Source organism: Equus przewalskii, chromosome 25 (assembly GCF_037783145.1).
Source record: "Equus przewalskii isolate Varuska chromosome 25, EquPr2, whole genome shotgun sequence".
NCBI lineage: Eukaryota > Metazoa > Chordata > Mammalia > Perissodactyla > Equidae > Equus > Equus przewalskii.
The window spans coordinates 19,773,978-19,792,303 of record NC_091855.1 but is presented as its reverse complement, the minus strand read 5'-3'; the positions used below and the strand labels follow the sequence as shown (position 1 = coordinate 19,792,303).

The 18,326-nt window shown below is 37.7% G+C and overlaps 1 protein-coding gene across 2 annotated transcripts in view; it reads right to left on the bottom strand.

Moving 5' to 3' along the window:
• YLPM1 (YLP motif containing 1) overlaps positions 1-18,326 on the bottom strand; it is a 61,573-nt gene that overhangs the window by 17,215 nt on the left and 26,032 nt on the right. For both annotated transcript variants that reach the window (XR_544305.2, XM_008516441.2), the window contains exons 5-14: positions 13,557-15,677; positions 10,864-10,981; positions 5,672-6,092; positions 5,466-5,558; positions 5,044-5,239; positions 4,439-4,557; positions 3,391-3,545; positions 861-923; positions 450-569; positions 28-204 (exon numbers count right to left, since the gene is read on the bottom strand). Coding sequence is in view for 1 of the 2 variants with exons in the window: in XM_008516441.2 (XP_008514663.2) it covers positions 28-204; positions 450-569; positions 861-923; positions 3,391-3,545; positions 4,439-4,557; positions 5,044-5,239; positions 5,466-5,558; positions 5,672-6,092; positions 10,864-10,981; positions 13,557-15,677 (3,583 nt within the window). In the remaining variant the exon portion in view is untranslated. The remainder of the gene's footprint in view (positions 1-27; positions 205-449; positions 570-860; positions 924-3,390; positions 3,546-4,438; positions 4,558-5,043; positions 5,240-5,465; positions 5,559-5,671; positions 6,093-10,863; positions 10,982-13,556; positions 15,678-18,326) is intronic.

Genomic DNA, 18,326 nt, shown 5'->3' with positions numbered 1-18,326 from the left:
TACTCTAAAGTTCTTTTAAGTCTATACCTCAAATCCCTTGGTTTTTGCTGCACTCCAAAACTGGTCAAAATGTCTAACTCTGTCGTTGATGGCATCCAGGATGATGAAGGGGAAAAAGCCATCATCCAGAGTCTTTTTGAAAGTTTTGAACATGCTGGTGCGGTAAGTCTCCTCCATCTCAGCTTCATATTCATATTCCATTACCTAAGATCCCCCGAAAGAGATAGGGAGTTAGCAAAAGCAAAGAATCATCCTAAACTTCTTCCCCGACTAGTGTCTGGATAGAGAGGACTTTGTAGTCTTTCCTTCACACCTGAGTACTACAGTTTGTGTTCAAAAAAGAGGGAGGTCTTTCTTTTTCTTCAAAAAAGCCACATTTTTCTCTGAATATGTTTTCCTTTCAATACTATTAATGAATCAGGATGTACTCTGGGAGGAATATACCATACCTTCTTTTTCACTTTTTTCCCAGAATCTGGATCTTTTTCTTCTTTTTCCACTTCAGTGATGAAGTAATCATCCAGGCTTAGAACTCTGGGTGCAGGTCCTCCAAATTCTACCTCCTTATCCTAAGAATCACACAGTCAAGAAAGTTAAAGAGAATTTATGGAATAAATTAATGAATGCTCACACCAAAGTTCCTTCTCGTGACTAAATAATATGCAATCTTCTGAGGGTTTCAAGTCAAGCAGAGGCAAAAATATTTGTCTAAGCAGATCAAAATTTATACAGGACAGCATCTACCACATGGGCCAACTAGAATGGACCAAATGGGAAATATCTGTATCGATATGACACTGCTTGCTAAGAAGACAAGCGTCTAACAAAAGCAACTGATCCTTTGGCTTTCCCATACTCACTCGAATAAGTTTTGCAACATGTGTCTTTCCACTGCCAGGCAATCCTCTCATTATAACCACAATCTGAAACACAATGAAAAAAAATCACTCAGAGAGGATTTTTTTACAATGAGATCTTATAGTTAAAAATGACCTATAAATCTCCAGGACAGACCATATGATAGGCCATGAAACAAACCCTAAATATGAAAGGATAGAAATAATATAAAGTATGTCTCTGACCACAATGAATTAAAATTAGAAATTAATACTAAGAAAAATTTTGGAAACTTACAACAATGTGGAAATTAAACACCATACTTCTAAATAACCAATGGGTCAAAGAAGAAATCAAAAGAAAAATCAGAAAATACTTTGAGATAAATAAAAATAAAGGTGCAACATATCAAAACTTATGGGATGGAGATAAAGGAGTGCTTATAAGGACATTTATCAGTATAAATGCCCATATTAAGAAAGAAGGAAGATCTCAAATCAAGAACCTAACCTTTCACTTTAAGACATCGGAAAAGGAAGAAGAAACTAAACCTAAAACAAGCAGAAGGAAGGAAATAATAAATATTAGAGAAGAAGTTAATAAAATAGAGAACAGAAAAACAATAAGGAAAAATGGAACCAAAAGCTGGTCTTTGAAAAGATCAACAAAATTGACAAAATTTTGACTAGACTAAGAAAAAAAGAGAGAAGACTTAAATTACTAGAATCAGAAATGAGAGGACATGACTGCTAACTCTACAAAAATAAAAAACAGTTATAAAGGAATAGTATGAACAATTGTATACCAACAAATTAGATAACTTAGATGAAATGGACGAATCCCTAGAAGGATACAGTCTAATGAAACTAACTCCAGAAGAAACAATGGGAACACACCTATGACAAGTGAAGAGACTGAATAAATTAGTGATCAAAAAACTACCCGCAAAGAAAAGTCCAGGCCCAGAAGGCTTCATCAGTCAATTCTAACAAACATGTAAAGAAGAATTAACACCAATTCTTCACACACTCTTCCAAAAAACAGAAGAGGAAGGAACAATTCCCAACTCACTGTTAGGAGGCCAGCATTTCAAATTAAGCAGACATCTTGATACCAAAACCAGAAAAAGACATCACAAGAAAACTTCAGATATCTCTTATGAATATGGATGCAAAAATCCTCAACAAAATACTAGGAAACTGAATCCGCGACATATAAAAAGAATTATTCACCATGACCAAGTGGGATTTATCCCAGGGATGCAAATTAACATCTGAAAATCAATTAATGTAATACACCATATCAACAAAATAAAGAACAAAAATCACATACAACAGAATAAAGTCACACACAATATAATAAAAAACAAAAATGTCAACTGATGCAGAAAAAGCATTCAAAAAAATCCAACATCCTTTCATGATAAAAATATTCAACAACTAGGAATGGAAGGGAACCTCCTCAACCTGATAAAGGGCATCTATTGAAAACCCACAGCTAACATCAATAGTAAAAGATTGAAAGTTTTCTCTCTATGATCAGGAATAAAACAAGAAGTCTGTTCTCACCACATCTATTCAATACTGTACTGAAGGTTCTAGCAATGGCAACTAGGCAAGAAAAAGAAATAAAAAGCAACTAGATTGGAAAGGAAGAAGTAAAACCATCTCTATCTGCAGATGACATGATCTTGTATATAGAAAGATTCCAAGGAATCCACTAAAAAATCTATTAGAACTAATAAATGAGCTCAGCAATATTGCAGGATATAAGATGAGTATGCAAAAATCAATTGTATTTCTATATAATTGACCAATCCAAATATGGAATTAAGCCAACTATATCAATAATAACATTAAACATGAATGGATTAAATAATCCAATTAAAAGGCAGAAATTGTCAGACTACATAAAAAAACATGATCCAACTATATGTTGTCTATAGGAGATATACTTTAGATTCAAAGTCAAAAATAGACTGAAAGAGAAAGGATGGAAAAAAATACATCATGCAAACAGCAACCACAGAAAAGCTGGAGTACCTGTACTTAGAACAGATGAAACTGACTTTAAAACAATGACTTATATACATATATGGAGTCAAAATATCTGATGGAAATCTCCAGTACTGGCTTATTGAAATAGAATCTAATTATTCTGCAATATAAGATAAATTTAAGAACGTATACATTTGTAGGTCACTAGGGAAATAAGCCTAAACTAATCAAATCTCCTAATTCTCCCCTTTTGTTCCACATACCATAAAACCAAATCCACTTTTCCCCTCTTCAAAATGCAATTAATTGAGCTCTTATGAATTATTTTCTCAAGTTTTCAACATCTTTTTTGTAAAGTAATTAAGCTCTAACTTCTCAGATTCTATAGGGTAGGCAGTTTATGAGATTATATGATGATTTGGAAATGGTTAAGATGCCTTGAATCTAATATTATTACTGTGTCACAGAAAAGTAGAGAAATTCTGTTCAGGATATTAAAGAGATCTCTTATTAGCTTCTGATTTGCAAGAAAACAAGTCAACTACATAGGACTCACTCTCTCAGGTCTGCTCTCTCGGCCAGGTGGTTTCAAAATATCATCCACATTCTTAGATTCGGGCTTCTTCTCAACTCGTGGAGCTGGAGGTGGCTGGTGGCTTAGAGAAGGAGCCGGGAGGGGCATTCGCTCCTCTGGGTAAGTTCTTCGTTCTCCTAGAATGCCAGCAGTTGAACAAAATGACTATTTATATAATAATTATTTTAAATTTTAACTCTGTCCACTCATCCTAAGGTAATAATATTTCATGATGATTCAGGGGCCACTTTTAACCTTAATTAGACAAAGTTTAAGGTAATGTAAATCTATCAAAATGAAGAAAATGAAAAAATATAGATATGATTTCAAGCAAATAGAATGTTCTGAAAAACAGTGAATTCATCCTTGTTTGTATTAAATTTAGGAAAAAGGTTAAGCAACAGGACATGGAAGAATATATACTTTGCTAGATAGTCCCAAGTATCATTTATAGTCCATCCAAGGCTCTGCTTTATAGTTTTAAGTACGAGAGTCACCAGCTTAGGAAAGCCTGTCCTTATAAATAGGTATGAGTTTCTGGTTTAAGTGTAATTTATAGCAGAAAAAAACTAAAAGCAACCCAAATGTCCAACAATAAGGGCCCTATATTTTATACACTCTATGGAATATCATAGAGCCATTCATAGATTTACATATAAAAAATGTATATGGTACAACATCAGTGGGAAAAAGCACGATAAAGAAAGTGTATTTATACTTAGATTACAACTTCATTAATATGTATGTGAAGAGAGAACGAGAGGAAATATACAAAATTATAATAGTTGTGGTATGGTAGATGGTGAGATTATAAGTGATTTTATTTCTGTTTTCCAAAATTTCATTAATAATATTAAAAAGCAATTTGTTTTATTTCATTAATTACACTATTTTTGATGATAATGCTGCCATCTCTGAGAAATTTGCAAGTACATTTTATTCTGAAAGTTTAAATCCACAGCTACAATGGAAAGCATCTCCCATTGTTTACATTCTCAACATTCTTATAGTTAGTAAGGCATTGCTCTACCTCCAAACATGGATGGTCCTTCGTAGGGTGGTCGGTCAGACTTCCGGTCATAGGATGGCCTATCAAATCCCCCTCTTCTGGATGAGGAATGGTCTTTTTTGTCTCGATATGACTGAGTCCTAGAAGGTGTAACAGAAAGTACTTGGGTAAATAAAAAACATTTGGAGGTCTCTGTCTCAACATGCAACACCGTTATCTGTCCAGTTTTCTCTATGGGTAGTTAACTCCACATAGTCAATATTTATATTTTTATTTTGCTTTTTCAGTTAGATCTGCCTTGCATAGACACATCTAAAGAGCTCACGAATTGGAAAAATGGTTTGCCTACAGGTTAAGTAATGCCTACACCTTTACTGACGATATTTTTTCCTTTCCTTGCTAGCTATCTCCATCTCTCATTTAATTCTCTGGAATTCAAGCTGGCAAACTTGAGCATCTAGTTTCCTGAAAAGTGGTCCAGAACTGCTCTTCCCTCTTCAAATTATACACACACATGCATGAGAATACCACCTTATTTACTAAATTTCCTTTAGAAACCCTGACTTTTGCTGAACTTAAGTATATTGTAATTTGCACACCTGGCAAAGATATTTTTCATAGCATACCTATCATCTCGAGGTCGGCGTTCTCTGTCAAATCGATCCCGGTCATAGTCAATAACACCACGATCCCGGTCTCGGTCTCTATGTGTCTCCCGATCCCTTTTGAAATCTCGATGATCTGCCATGACATTACTTTGACGATCAAAATAAGGCTCACGGTCTCTGTCTCTATCATAACGATCACGCTGGCCTGCATGCTCTATAAAAACAATTAGTACAGGATAAGAACTACATCCCTTTTTCTGAAATAAAAGGAGAAAAGTTCAAATCTAACTTTAGAATTAGTATAAATTGTTACCCTAAATTCAACTTAACAATCTTTTAGCTATATTAAAGGGAAGCCCACACAATCTCACCAAAAGGAAAATCATGTAATAATTAGGCCCTAAAAGGTTTAAAAATACTGATCTCTCTAGGACTCCTACCTGTCTCAAAAGTTGATCTTTCAGGTGGTGGATCTGGGCGCAGAGTTATTCTTTCTCCATAGGGTATCTGTTCAACTTTATTAGTGGATAGATCTGGTAAACAAAATCAGGGATAAAAACATTGTAAGAGCGAAGCTTAACGAAGCCAAAACTGAAGCTAACAATTCCTTTAGAATCCCCAATACAAGCTTACCACCATTACTCACCTCGGCCATGGCCATAATCAACAGTCTGCTGCACTGGTGGTGGTTTGGACATTGGTGGCATACCCATAGGCAATGGGCCAGGAGGGGGAATGGAAGGGTGAATAGGTGGAGGTGGTAACACGGGAGCAGACGGAATTGTTGCAGTTTCTGATTTAAATTCCGAATTCAGTCCTTGTTCATCATTTGTATCCCAGAGGCCATAGAAGGAATCTTCATCCCAGCGTTCCTGTTCCACAGCTGAAGTTTGTGGCTTTATCACTGGAGGAGGAGGTGGAGGTGGAGGAGGAGGGGGTGGGGGTGGCGGTATTGGGATGGGCGGCCTGGTCACAGGAACAGATGATCTTGCTGGTGGAGCAGAGGGTCTTACAATTGAACCTGGAGGTTTACCCATAGGAGGGGGTGGTCTATAGCACCCTGGAGGCTGGAGAACAGAGTAAAGGCTTAGTGGACAAGCATACGACCATGTTTTCACATATCAGTAGAAATTAAAATCTGGTTCTCAATCCATAAGAGAAAAATTTGATAAATTGGACTCACTCAAAATTCAAAACTTTTTTGTGCTTTAAAATACACCATTAGGGAGAAAATATATGCAAATCACGTATCTGATAAAGGACTTGTATTCAGAATATAAAAACTCTTGTAACTTAATAAGACAAACAATCCAAAGCAAAGTATGAGCAAAAAGTTTAAATAGATATTTCTCCAAAGAAGATATATGAATGGTCAATAGCACATGAAAAGATGCTCAACGTCATTAGCCATTACGAAAATGCAAATTAAAAAACCACAATGAGATACCATTTCATACCCAGTAGACTGGCTATAATTAACAAAACAGACAATAAGAAATGACGGCAAGAATGTAGAGAAACAAGAACCCTCTTAGATTGTTAGTGGGAATGTAAAATGGTGCAGCCACTTTGGAAAATGGTTTACCAGTTTCTCAAAAAGTTAAACATAAATTTACCATACAATTCAGCAATTCCATTCCTAGGTATCTATCCAAGAAAAACATGTCCACCCAAAGATTTGTACATAAATACTCATAGCAGCATTATTCAATAACCTAAATGTCCACCAAATGTTGAACAGAACACAGAATATCCATACACCAGACTATTACTTGGCAATAAAAAGAAATGAAGTACTGATTCATACTACAACATGGATGAACCTTGAAAATATTATGCTAAGTGAAAGAAGCTAGACACAAAAAGACCACATATTATGTGATTCCATTTAAATAAAATGGGCAAATCTATAGAGACAGAAAGTAGATTAGTTGTTATCTGGCACTTGGGGTAGGAATGAGGATTACCTGTAAATTGGCACAAAGGATCTTACTGGGGTGATAAAAATGTTCTAAAACTGGATTATGATGATGGTTGCACAACTTAGAAAATTTACTAAAAATCATTGAATTATACACTTAAAATGGGCAAATTATATGGTATGTAAATTATACCTCAATTAGGTCATTAAAAAAAGGAAAAAAATTTGCCCTCAACACTATCATCCCTCCCTCAATGTACCACCCTTTCTTTCTTCTCCTTCCAGAAAAATTAGGGTGTTAGCCACTTAGATACAATGTCCCAGGCCCACCCCAAACCTATTCAATTTCTGTAGGTGAGGTCCTGGCATTAGTTTAAAAACAAAACAAAACAAAACAAAAACCTCTATGAATGATTCAGATGTTTACCACTTGGTTAAGAACCTCTGCTATAAACTATCTTCCCACTCTGGAGACCTAGCTCATCCACAAAAAGTGAATTTCCAGTGAAAGAAACAAAACTCTAGCTAGCCTCCTCATTTCTACTCAGCTATCTGGCTGACAATAGTAGTTTGTGGCAGGGCTGCTACCAATACACATCAGCACTGGGAAACAACAAAACAAAGAAACAGAATGGGATATTTAGTAATCTCTTCATGAAGCACCACTGCAGTGTGCAATGTTTATATTCATTTTCCCAAAGCAGTCACCAAATGTCAACAGAAATGCATATGAAGGAGACAGTAGAACCTCTTGGCAGATAGCTCCTATCTATCCAATACTGAAACCCAACTGTCAAATAAATTTTATTTTAATCTTTGCATGCCTGATTTAAACAATCATTATTATTTCTCTTAGTTCATTGTTCCTGTTTTTTTTTTGTTCTTCATTGGCAGCTATTTTAGACCTTGAAGAGCCAACAATATACATTACTTATGTATTTACTCATACATAAGCTATGCTTTAAAAACAAACTTTTTGAGTAACAAAATGAATTTGGCTAATACGTAAGCAACATTATTTAACTAGAGGCCACTACAAGCTAGAGTTAAAGACAAATGGCTATTACCTAAAGTTAAACTTGTAGGTTATGGTACTTTATTCTTTATTAAGAAAATGTCTATATAGGACAAAGCTACTGTATCTGGAGCACAGCTATCCAGACATGTTTTAAATATTTTAAGAACTCTTGGGACTAATGTCTCCAAATAAAACAAAAAGTGTTTTCTTCATACTACATAGTAAAAGTAACAGATACATTTGTAAAAAACAAAACAGAAGACCCCCACAGTATTTATATGAGAAAGGATTAATATATAAATTATATTAAGGATAATATAAATTGGTAAGAAAAACCTGAAGAGTCAAAAAGATAAATGTGTAAGGACAAAAATAGAATTTATACAAGAAACATAACTAACAAATATTGAAAATATTCACTTTCACTAATTATCAAAAATGCATATTAAAAAATTGTATTGAAACTGTTAAATCTACCAAAAATATTAAATAGCTTATGCTTGCAAGGCTATAGTATAGGTATTATACAACTATTTTAGAGAACCACTGGCTACACTACAGGAATCATTAAAAATGTCCTTCTTCTTTAATTAAAGTATCTCACTTTGGGAATTTAAAATTACTTTTAAGAAGTTATCTAAAATAAGAATTTGATATAAAGACATTCGTTAATGTTGTGTTAATAAGAGTGAAACATCAGACACAAATGTCCAACAGAAACGGAATAGTTTTAATAAATTATTATGCATCAAAAATAAAGCATGTAGGGCTGGCCCTGTGGTTAAGTTTGGTACCTTCTGCTTTGGCAGCCTGGGTTCAGTTCCCAGGCTCAGACCTACACGACACACCAGTGGCCATGCTGTGGCAGCAACCCACATACAAAGTAGAGAAAGACTGGCACAGATATTAGCTCAGGGCAAATCTTCCTCAGCAAAAAAAAAAAAAAAAAAAAAAAAAAAAAAAAAATATATATATATATATATATATATATATAGCATGCAGCAATATGGACAAATGTTTACGATTTGTTAAGTGAATAAAGCAGAAATGTGGCTCTCCAATCTAGAGCTTCTACTATTTGCTAAGAGATACAAAGACAAAAGACACAGTTCCTATCCTTATGAGCGCACTTTAGAAGGAAAGACAGACAAGACAACAAACAATCAACGTACACTATGATAAGGGCTATGAAAGAGGCCCATACAAGATGTTACAGGGGTACATGTGAGGGTGATCATCTTACACACCTGGAAGAGAAGATACAGAGCTGAATTCTGAAAAACGAACAAGAATTAACTAGTTGGAGGAGGGGATAGAAAGAGAAAGAAAAGAAACTCTAGGTTTAGAGAATATGCAGGTGAAAACGCATGGAGAAGTAAGAGCCTGCACACTCACAGAACTGTAAGAAGCTCCACGTGGAGTGAAGGTGGAGCACAGGCGAGCGGAGTAGCAAGTAATGGTAAGCAAGTCAGGGCAGCTCAGGAAGAACATCAAAGGCCATGCAAAAGAATCTAGATTTTATCCTGAAAGCGATGGGGGAATAATGAAGAGTTTTAAAGCACGGGCGCAACACGGTGAGATTTATGTTTGAAAATGTCCATTTTGGCTAGAAGTCACATCAGTGCTGCCTAAAGTGGAGTGTAAGGGTAATCCTGTCTACAAAAGGGCATGGGAGAACTTTCTGTGGTAATGGAAATTTCTTAATCTTTTGGTATACATTTGTCAAAACTCAAACTGTAGGCTTAAAATCGGTATGTTATTGTATGTAAATTATATCTTAAAATTTGATTCAAAAAAATAAAATTAATCACCCTGGCAGCAGAATGGAGAGTGGATCAGAGGGGAATGAGATGAAGAGAGATGAATTAGGATGTTTCTGACATAATCTAGGCAAGAACTGATGAAGGCTAGAACTGAAGTTGTGGGAAAGTAAAGGATACAATATTTGAACAATGTAGTAAAATCAATTAATAGAATGACTGGATACGGAAGGGTAGGGCAGAGGAAAGAGGTAGGCTGACTTTCAGGTTTCAAGTGTAGGTGACAAGGTGATGGTGAGGAGAAAGGACAAGTTTAATGGAGAATGATAATAAGCTCCATCTTGAATATGCTGAGTTTGACAGGAGACACACCCACAGAGACAAACCCTGTAGGCAGACGGATGCATATGTCGATCAGGAGATATGATTTGGGGAGTCAACATCAAGGTGGTTGTTGATATCAACAACTATGTCTGAATGTTATGTGTTAGACCAAGATGGAAGGGAACATTGAGAAATGAAAAGAGTTAATTTGATGAAATGGTTCAATAGTGTTGTTTTCTCTCTCATTGTGTTGTTGTAAAGTTATTTGCATAACATTTTTAAAGTCCACCACAAAGGTAAAACAACATCAACCACACAAAAGCAAAACAAATGGAGAACTTAATTATACAAGTCTTTAACATAAATATCTCTCTGTGCTGCCTGAATCGGGGCATGATGTCGGATCCCTTCCCTAGCTGAAGGTGTACTAGCCTTAGAAGCCTGAAGAGGTGGGGAGACGATGAGGCTCACACGAGCAGGGCTCATGGGCAGCCCTTAGACTATCCAGATGGAAGACAAGACTATTTGAACAAAAGGGATTATTAGGAACATTCTATAATTTTGTGAACATGACGCCAGATAGTACAGGTGTGCTTGGTGTACTTATCAAAACCTGGAGAAAAAAGCATTTCTGTCACACTTTTGACCATATTTATGAGATTTTCAAAGGTTAATTACCATTAGCTTTTTACTTTTCCAAAATGTACATTTTTTATAGAGGAAATTTACATTTATTGTAATATAAAAAAATCAAACAACACACAAACATACAAAGCAGGAACCACTTCATTTTCTGAGCACAGATTTTCCCATACCGGATACATTCCAGGTCTTGATGTATTCTGCAATCTTGAATCCTGGGGTGGTAGATGGTCAGGAATCTGTGGCTCAGACCCAAAGTCTTTCATCTTTTGAAGCTGTTCTTTCTGCTCTCTGTAAACAAATAAAACCACCAATGTACATAAGGCATGTCTACTGCATTCCTAAATGACTACAATTAATATCGAAGAACAAAAAAGACCTAAAAGCCTTGTTCTAAAACCCTCTACAGTGCCCACAGAGCACCTCTGGGGTAACACCCTCTGGCATTTATATAGCTAACTGATCAGTCATCTATGACCTATAAATAATTTAAAATTATTGAAAATCTTCAGGAATAGATCTACAACGTGTCTCATTAGCCTATTCTAATATCTTATCTACTTGTCACGTTTTTCTTTCATCCAACCAAAACCTCTCTAGCCATTCTGTTGTTGTTCAATACTGTGTAGACCAGAGGTCACAAGATGGTGGCCCGTGGGCCAAATATGACCTAGAAAGGTTTTTTTTATTTGGCTTTCACATCAGTTTTTAAAATCTGAATTAGTTGCCATCATTTACAAAGCAAAATGCTTCACATATAAATTCAAATTTTAAAGAGATTTGGTAACATTGGGCCTATATTCCCACATATCAATGATCAGCTGAGTGGAGCAGTGGCTGCCCATCACTGAAGCCGTTTGCCACAAGCCTCACCACATTCAGTAGAGTTATACTGGCCCACTTTTGTTCACTTTTGTTACCTGTCTGGTACTTGTGGGCATTTTAGTTTATGACCCCTGCTGTATACAGTGAGAAGAGTTGTCAGTCTATACCTTTAAAAACAACACTTCATAGTCCTAATGAGTAATTATGTAACCCTTCAAGTTTTTCTTTAAATCTCTGGTCAAATTCCTTTTACTTTTCCTTACAATGCCCACCTTAAACACATCTACTACAACCTCTTCAGACCTTTTAAATTTTCTCCCTACATTTTGTAAATGGACACCAAATAAGGGTCAAGTATATAAAAATATTATTTTCTGTCTCTTGTAAATCATGACTTTATACCATCACAACATAGCTTACTTTTGTATTCACCTATGACCACTGTTATCCACCACTTCATATACTTTAATTATGTTTATGTTGCCCAGAAAGAGCTTAAAAAATGGATGAAGAAGAAGAAACACCTTTTATCCAGCATTTCTATGCAAAGCAATAATGGATGAAAAGGAAATTTTAAAAAGAAAAAGAAAGAAACCTTGGCAGCTTAGCAACACCAATCAGTTTGGTGTTCTCCATAAACAAAATAGATTTTAGAGGTGAACAGACTGGGTTCAAATTCTGGATTTGCCACTTATTAGCCAAGTGGACTTAACCTCTGTGAGCCTTAGTGTCACTTGTGAAGTGGAATACTACTACTTATCTTTGCAGACCTTTGAGATATAAGGATTTGAGACAGGAGGACAGAGATAATGTGTGCTAAATTATTAGCACAGTGCCCAGCACACAGTAGGTGTTAAATTAAAGGTGCCTATAATTTAAAAGTGAACAGTGTAGCAGCTAAATGTTCTACGGTGCACTTTCCACATCTTCATGTGTAATCTGGAAAAGTCAAAACTCTTAGAGCATATCTTCTATAAACCACGGAAATCTGTTTTGCTGCATGAGACACCTGATCTTTCATCTTTACCTACAGGTATTTTTTCCTTATCATACTTTTCTAGTCATAAAGCTTCAATCATAATTTCAACTGGTATAGTCCACAAACACAGACCAGAATTGAAAAATGAAGGAAACATAATACATTGGAATATATCAAAACCTAACGATTAATTTAATTTCTCAAAACATTGCTAATTCCTAAGAAATTGCTCAAAAAGCTGGCAATCAATGACTCCTAAATTCTTATCTCAGGATATTGTTGGTTTAAGGATTAAATGAATTAATATATACAAAGCACTTAGTACAGTTCCTGGCACATAGTAAGCACGCAATAAATGTTAGCTTTTGTTATTATTGCTACTACATGGGAAGCATTATGTAGATACCTATACATAGTTAGGTGATTGTAAGTCAAGAAATCCAAATTCTATTTTCCATCTTACAAAGAAAATACCTGGTTATATAGAAACAGGTAACATCCTCAAGTAGAGATACCTGCTTCCAGTTATTAATGAAAGATAAAACATCCCAAAAAGAAAGTATCAATGGTTAGACAAATCTGAGGATGCTTCCAGGTAAACCATTCTCAGCTTCAACAGAGAAAAATATAAATCCTTACAGCACTTTCCAAAGGTCTATCAAAGATTAGTGAATATGAAGTCTATCAAATCTGATATCAACGAACAAAGTGACTCCTGGAAAAAGAGGATGTTACCTATGAGCTCTGTGAAACCCAGAGCACTGGGAAGTTGAAGTTTGACACTTGAAAGATGCACAGGCATGGCATGTTAGCAACTCATCTATAAAAGCCAAGAATGGCTATGAAATTTTCACATTTCAGGACACAATTTTGTAATTAACACAGTTCCTAAAGACCCATCCTAACCCTAAAACAGCACTGAATGACCAGAAATGTAAGTTAAAATTATGTGATAAGAACTGGAAATAAAATGATTCCACTCAAATATATCACATCACTTTAAAAAAGAGCAGTCTGAATGCGGTTTTGACTAAAAGAAATGATCTTAAGTAGTAAACTTACCGAAGCATTTTCAGTTCTTGTGCAGCTTTCAAAATGATTTCGTGCTGCCTCTGACTGAGAACCATTACCCCTCCAAGGCCTTGGTCAGAGTCTAAGTTTGCATCCGACCCCATCATTTCAGAAGAATGATGTGAGGAGGACATATGTTCTGTCATGGGGGAATGTCTATCCACATCAGATGGGTACCATCTGTCTGACAACCGTTCTCTTTCCCAGTCCATTCTGTCAGGAATATAATCTCGCTTTTCCCGCCATGTATCTCCTCTTTCTGGATACTCTCGGATCCTCAACTCACCCCTATCACGGAAATCTCGATCATACCCATGGTCTCGATTTCTTTCTTCTCTCCATCTATCATCCCGATATCTATCCAAAGGTGGAAGAGGTGGGAGGGGTGGTAAAGGTGGAAGAGATGGAACATCCCGTTCATGAAACTGTGATTCTTGTTCATCCAGCGGTCTCCCATAATCTCTGTCCCACTCATTATCCATATTTCTATCATACATATCCATGGGTCTTCCAATCCGATCCACATCCCTGTCCAAGTCCCTGTCCATTTCCCTGTTGTAGTCCTCATCCATATCCTGATCTCTCTCCCAATCATCCCACCAAGGGCCTCGTCTATCTCCATCATGAGATCGAGATGGTGGCGCTGAGTACCTGTCCTCTCTGTTATATGGATCTAGTGTATCATCTTGATAGTCACGTTCACATTCTCTCCAGTATCTCTCTCTATCCCAATCATCAAGTCTTTCTCGTTCCATTGGAGCATTTCTACCATCTAATGGGAACTCTTCATGCCCTCTCTCTTCTCCATGGTTCCATGGAGCCCTAGGAGGCTCATCTCGGTGATACGGATACATTTTTTCCCCACCATCTCCCGGTTCTGGTCTAAATGGACCTCTGTCACGACCAAAATCTGATCTTCCCAGTCCCCTTTCCCGACTGCCAGGCCCTCGAGGTAGTCCCCTCTCCCTGCTCCCAGCTCTTCGGGGTGGTATTCTCTCTCTACTCCCAGCCCTTCGAGGCGGTCCTCTCTCCTGACTGCTTGCCCTCCGAGGTGGTCCCCTTTCTCGGCTGCCAGCTCTACCCCTGTCCTGGCTGCCTTGCAGACCACCCGGCACTTTCTCCCGACTGCTTCCGGGCCTCATCAACCCTCTGTCCCGGCTGCCTTCTCCTCTGCTCATCTTCTCTCGACTGTCTTCTCTTCTACCCATCATCTTATCACGAAAGTCTTCTTGCTTGATAAACCCTGGGCCGCGGTTGATTGCCTGGCCTCGACCTCTATTTACTAGTCCTTTATCCCGTGTGTCTTCTATTCTGCTTTGCCCCGGACCTCTGTAAGATGAGCTGCTGCCTCGATTGCCTTCTAACCTATTATCTCTGTTATCTGGCCGAGGCAGCCCTTTATCTTGGTTGTTTTCTGAATGGGGCAGACCGATACTCAAAGGTTTAAAATCATTATCTGCAGTTAATGATGATGATGTTGCTACTGATGCTCCTCCCTCCATCCCCCCTGTTTTTGAGGAAAAAGCAGATTGAGTAGGTACAGGTTTATTTGCAAGAGGTACAGGCTGAGAAACAGCTTGGGCTTTGTCCATTTGAGTTTCCATATTTTGAGAATTCTGGTCCCAATTAGAAGGCTCTATGCGCCCTTCCGAGACTTCGCTTTTAGGTGGCTCTTGTTGAGAGTCGCTTAGATTCTCATTTGACTGAGCCGCCTTGGCATCCTTTACATCTGCAGCAATGGAAAATGTAGCTGATTGCATTTTAAAATTCTTCTGCTGGTTACTATTGGTGTCTGCTAATGGTTCTTTGTTTCCTGAAAGAGGTTCTGCTTGTGACTTAGGTTGCTGCTGATGTTGCTGTCCAAAAGCTGGTTTGGGGCCTTTCCACTGTGGTCCACTCTGCCGAGGACTTAGGGACGTATTGGGGGTAATATAAAACTGAGATGCTGGCCCCCGGGGAATCATTCCCCATTTGCTTTTAGTGCCCTCTGCTGGGTGACCTTCATATCTGGGTTTTGGCCCATCGGGGCGATTTCCTTCAAAACGAGGCCCTTTGGGTCTCGGTCCTTCACACCTTGACCCTAAATCCTCAAATCTTCGAGGACCATCAAATCTACAAGTAAAACAAAAGATATTACTCAAGACAGTAAAGCAGAAAAAAAATTCTCCATGTAAGAATATTGAAGGCAATCTTGCCTTAAAATCTGTTTACAACAATGACTCTTTCAGTCATTAAACAAATCCTGAGATATCTGTATCTTAGAACCAGCATGCTACGGTGGCAGTGCTCAGAAAGTCTTAGGACAGGCTTCAGAAATCAGGTCAGTATTATCTAATTCACTTCGACACATCTCCTGCAGCAAGTCACTGATATACTGAATTGTTAAAAAGCAATTATAAATATTGTGCCTTAGAAGACAGAAAAGTTCACTCATTTTAAATGAAAACAAAAAAATGACATAGCTAACTCTGAGAGTACTTTTAGAATTAAAATGTAACTGAAAACTAAATATGAAGCAAGATAATATAGGATGATTATAAATATTGTTGGAGCTAGCGTTATCATCTTGACTAATGGACAGAAGTTTAAAAAAAACAGCCGCCAGCTATATCTTAAGAGTGTGCCCTTACATTTTAAAGACTAGACAAAAAAATAAATAAAATCTGGACAGAGATGTTTTTGCTATGGACCCACTCAATCATTCAGTAAGTATATAGCACACATCCCCTGTCTGTCAGGTACTACACTGCATCCAAGAGCTATAAGAATAAAATGTCATCTGTGCCCTCAAAGGGTTTACGATCAAGGAGAAAGAGAATCTAAGTGTAAATAAGTGCCAAGAGGTGCAATGACTAAAGTTTATCTGTACATTATAACAGCAACAGAGGAGAGAATGGTCAATTCTACCAGTGGGAGGGGGGTGCTGTCCAATAAAGCCTTTACACAACAGAAGATGCTTAAATTAAGTCTTGAAAGACAAATTCTCTGAGATCAGGCTAACAGAGAGTATTGGAGAAGAGGGGAGTCAGTGGCAAGGGCTAAGGCTACGGAAGTATTACAAGGAAAGGCAGAGAAATATACCAGCATAGCATATTTGGAAGTGCAAATAGTTAAGCATGGCTGCAGCAAAAAGGAGACAGAGTCAGGGAGAGCTGGGAAAGGAGGAATGGAAAAGTAGCACACTAAGAGATGAGGTAAAGAGGCAGGCAAGTGTCGCTCTCCAGAAGACCTTATATACCTTGTGTGGCAGAGACTACTGGTGCTCCTCCCATATCCATTCCCCCTTTTTCTATAGTAATTGAGCCTCTCGATTTTTAGCTGGACACAAGCCAGACCAAAGACTCTTTCCCAAACTCTCTTGCGGCTAGAACTTGAGGCCATGTTCTGGCCAATGGGCTGAGAGTGAAATGATTTCCACATCCTGTGTTGTACCCTTAAAGGGAAAGGCACATCCTCTTCTCCACCATTTCTTTTTTCATGCTGGCTCTGACATGGTGGTGAAGCATCCTGGACCATGTAGACAAGGATAACATACTAAGGGATGGTGAAGTAACAAATCAGAAGGAACCTGGATTCCTGACACTGTGGAGCCATCACATAAGTCCTGAGAGAGAATAAACTTCTAACTTGTTAGAGCCATGTGACTTTGCATCTCTGTTACAACAGATGAACAAATTCAGCTGGGTAAAGAGTTGGGATTACCTTATAAGCACTTAGAGCCACTAAATATGGCCTGATTTTTAAAAGACTGCTCTAGTAGAAAAGTAGCAGATGGACAAGTGAGACAAGTTTATTGTGGGTTGTTTGTACAACTGGGTAAGTGAACATGAAGCCTGTTCTAAGGCAGTGACTGATATGAGGATGTAGAGGAGGAGAGAAAAGTGAGAGATGCGACGGAAGGTAAAACTGATAGGATTTTCTAACAGGTGGGATTAAAATGATAATGGAAAGGCAAGAATTTAGGATGATTCCAAGGTTTCTGGCATAGATGACTGAGTGGACAGTGATGCCTTTCATGCCTTTAATGAGAAATGGAAGGGTTTTCCTTTCATTTGTTTGGGAAATCAATGAAGAATAATAAATCCAGTTTCAGCAAAATATTTACTTCACATCCCTGTGATGTTAGACTTTGCTGGTCTAGAAGTCTTTTTTTCAAGCCCCAGTACATAGTTGTATATCCTAGTTGTACGTCTTTCTAGTTCTTCTATGTGGGATGCCACCACAGCATGGCTTGATGAGCCGTGTGTAGGTTCATAACCAGGATCCAAACAGGTGAACCCAGGACCACCGAAGTGGAGCACCCGAATTTAACCACTACACCACTGGGCCAACCCCTAGAAGTCTTTAGTTTCAAAGGGAGAAATGGTTCTATCAGGGGACACAACAACAACTCCACCAAACTTAAGGTGAGACTGCTACCTGACCATTTTGGGTTCTGAATCAACAGGCAAAGAAGGGAGTTCCTGTACTGGCTGGGGGTGATTGAGCCTGAGTTTCAAGGGGAAACTGGGTTACTACTCCATAATGAGGATAAGGAGGAATATGCCTGGAATGCAGGAAAACCTCTAGGATATCTCTTAGTACTTCCCCATCCTGTGATCAAAGTCAATGGAAAACTACAATGACTTAATTCAGGCAGGACTGTGAATAGCCCAGACTTCTCAAGAATGGAAGTTTGGGTCAACTCACCAGGCAAGGAACCAGGACCAGCTGAGGTGCTTGCTGACAGCAAAGGGAATATGGAATGGGTAGTGGAAGAAG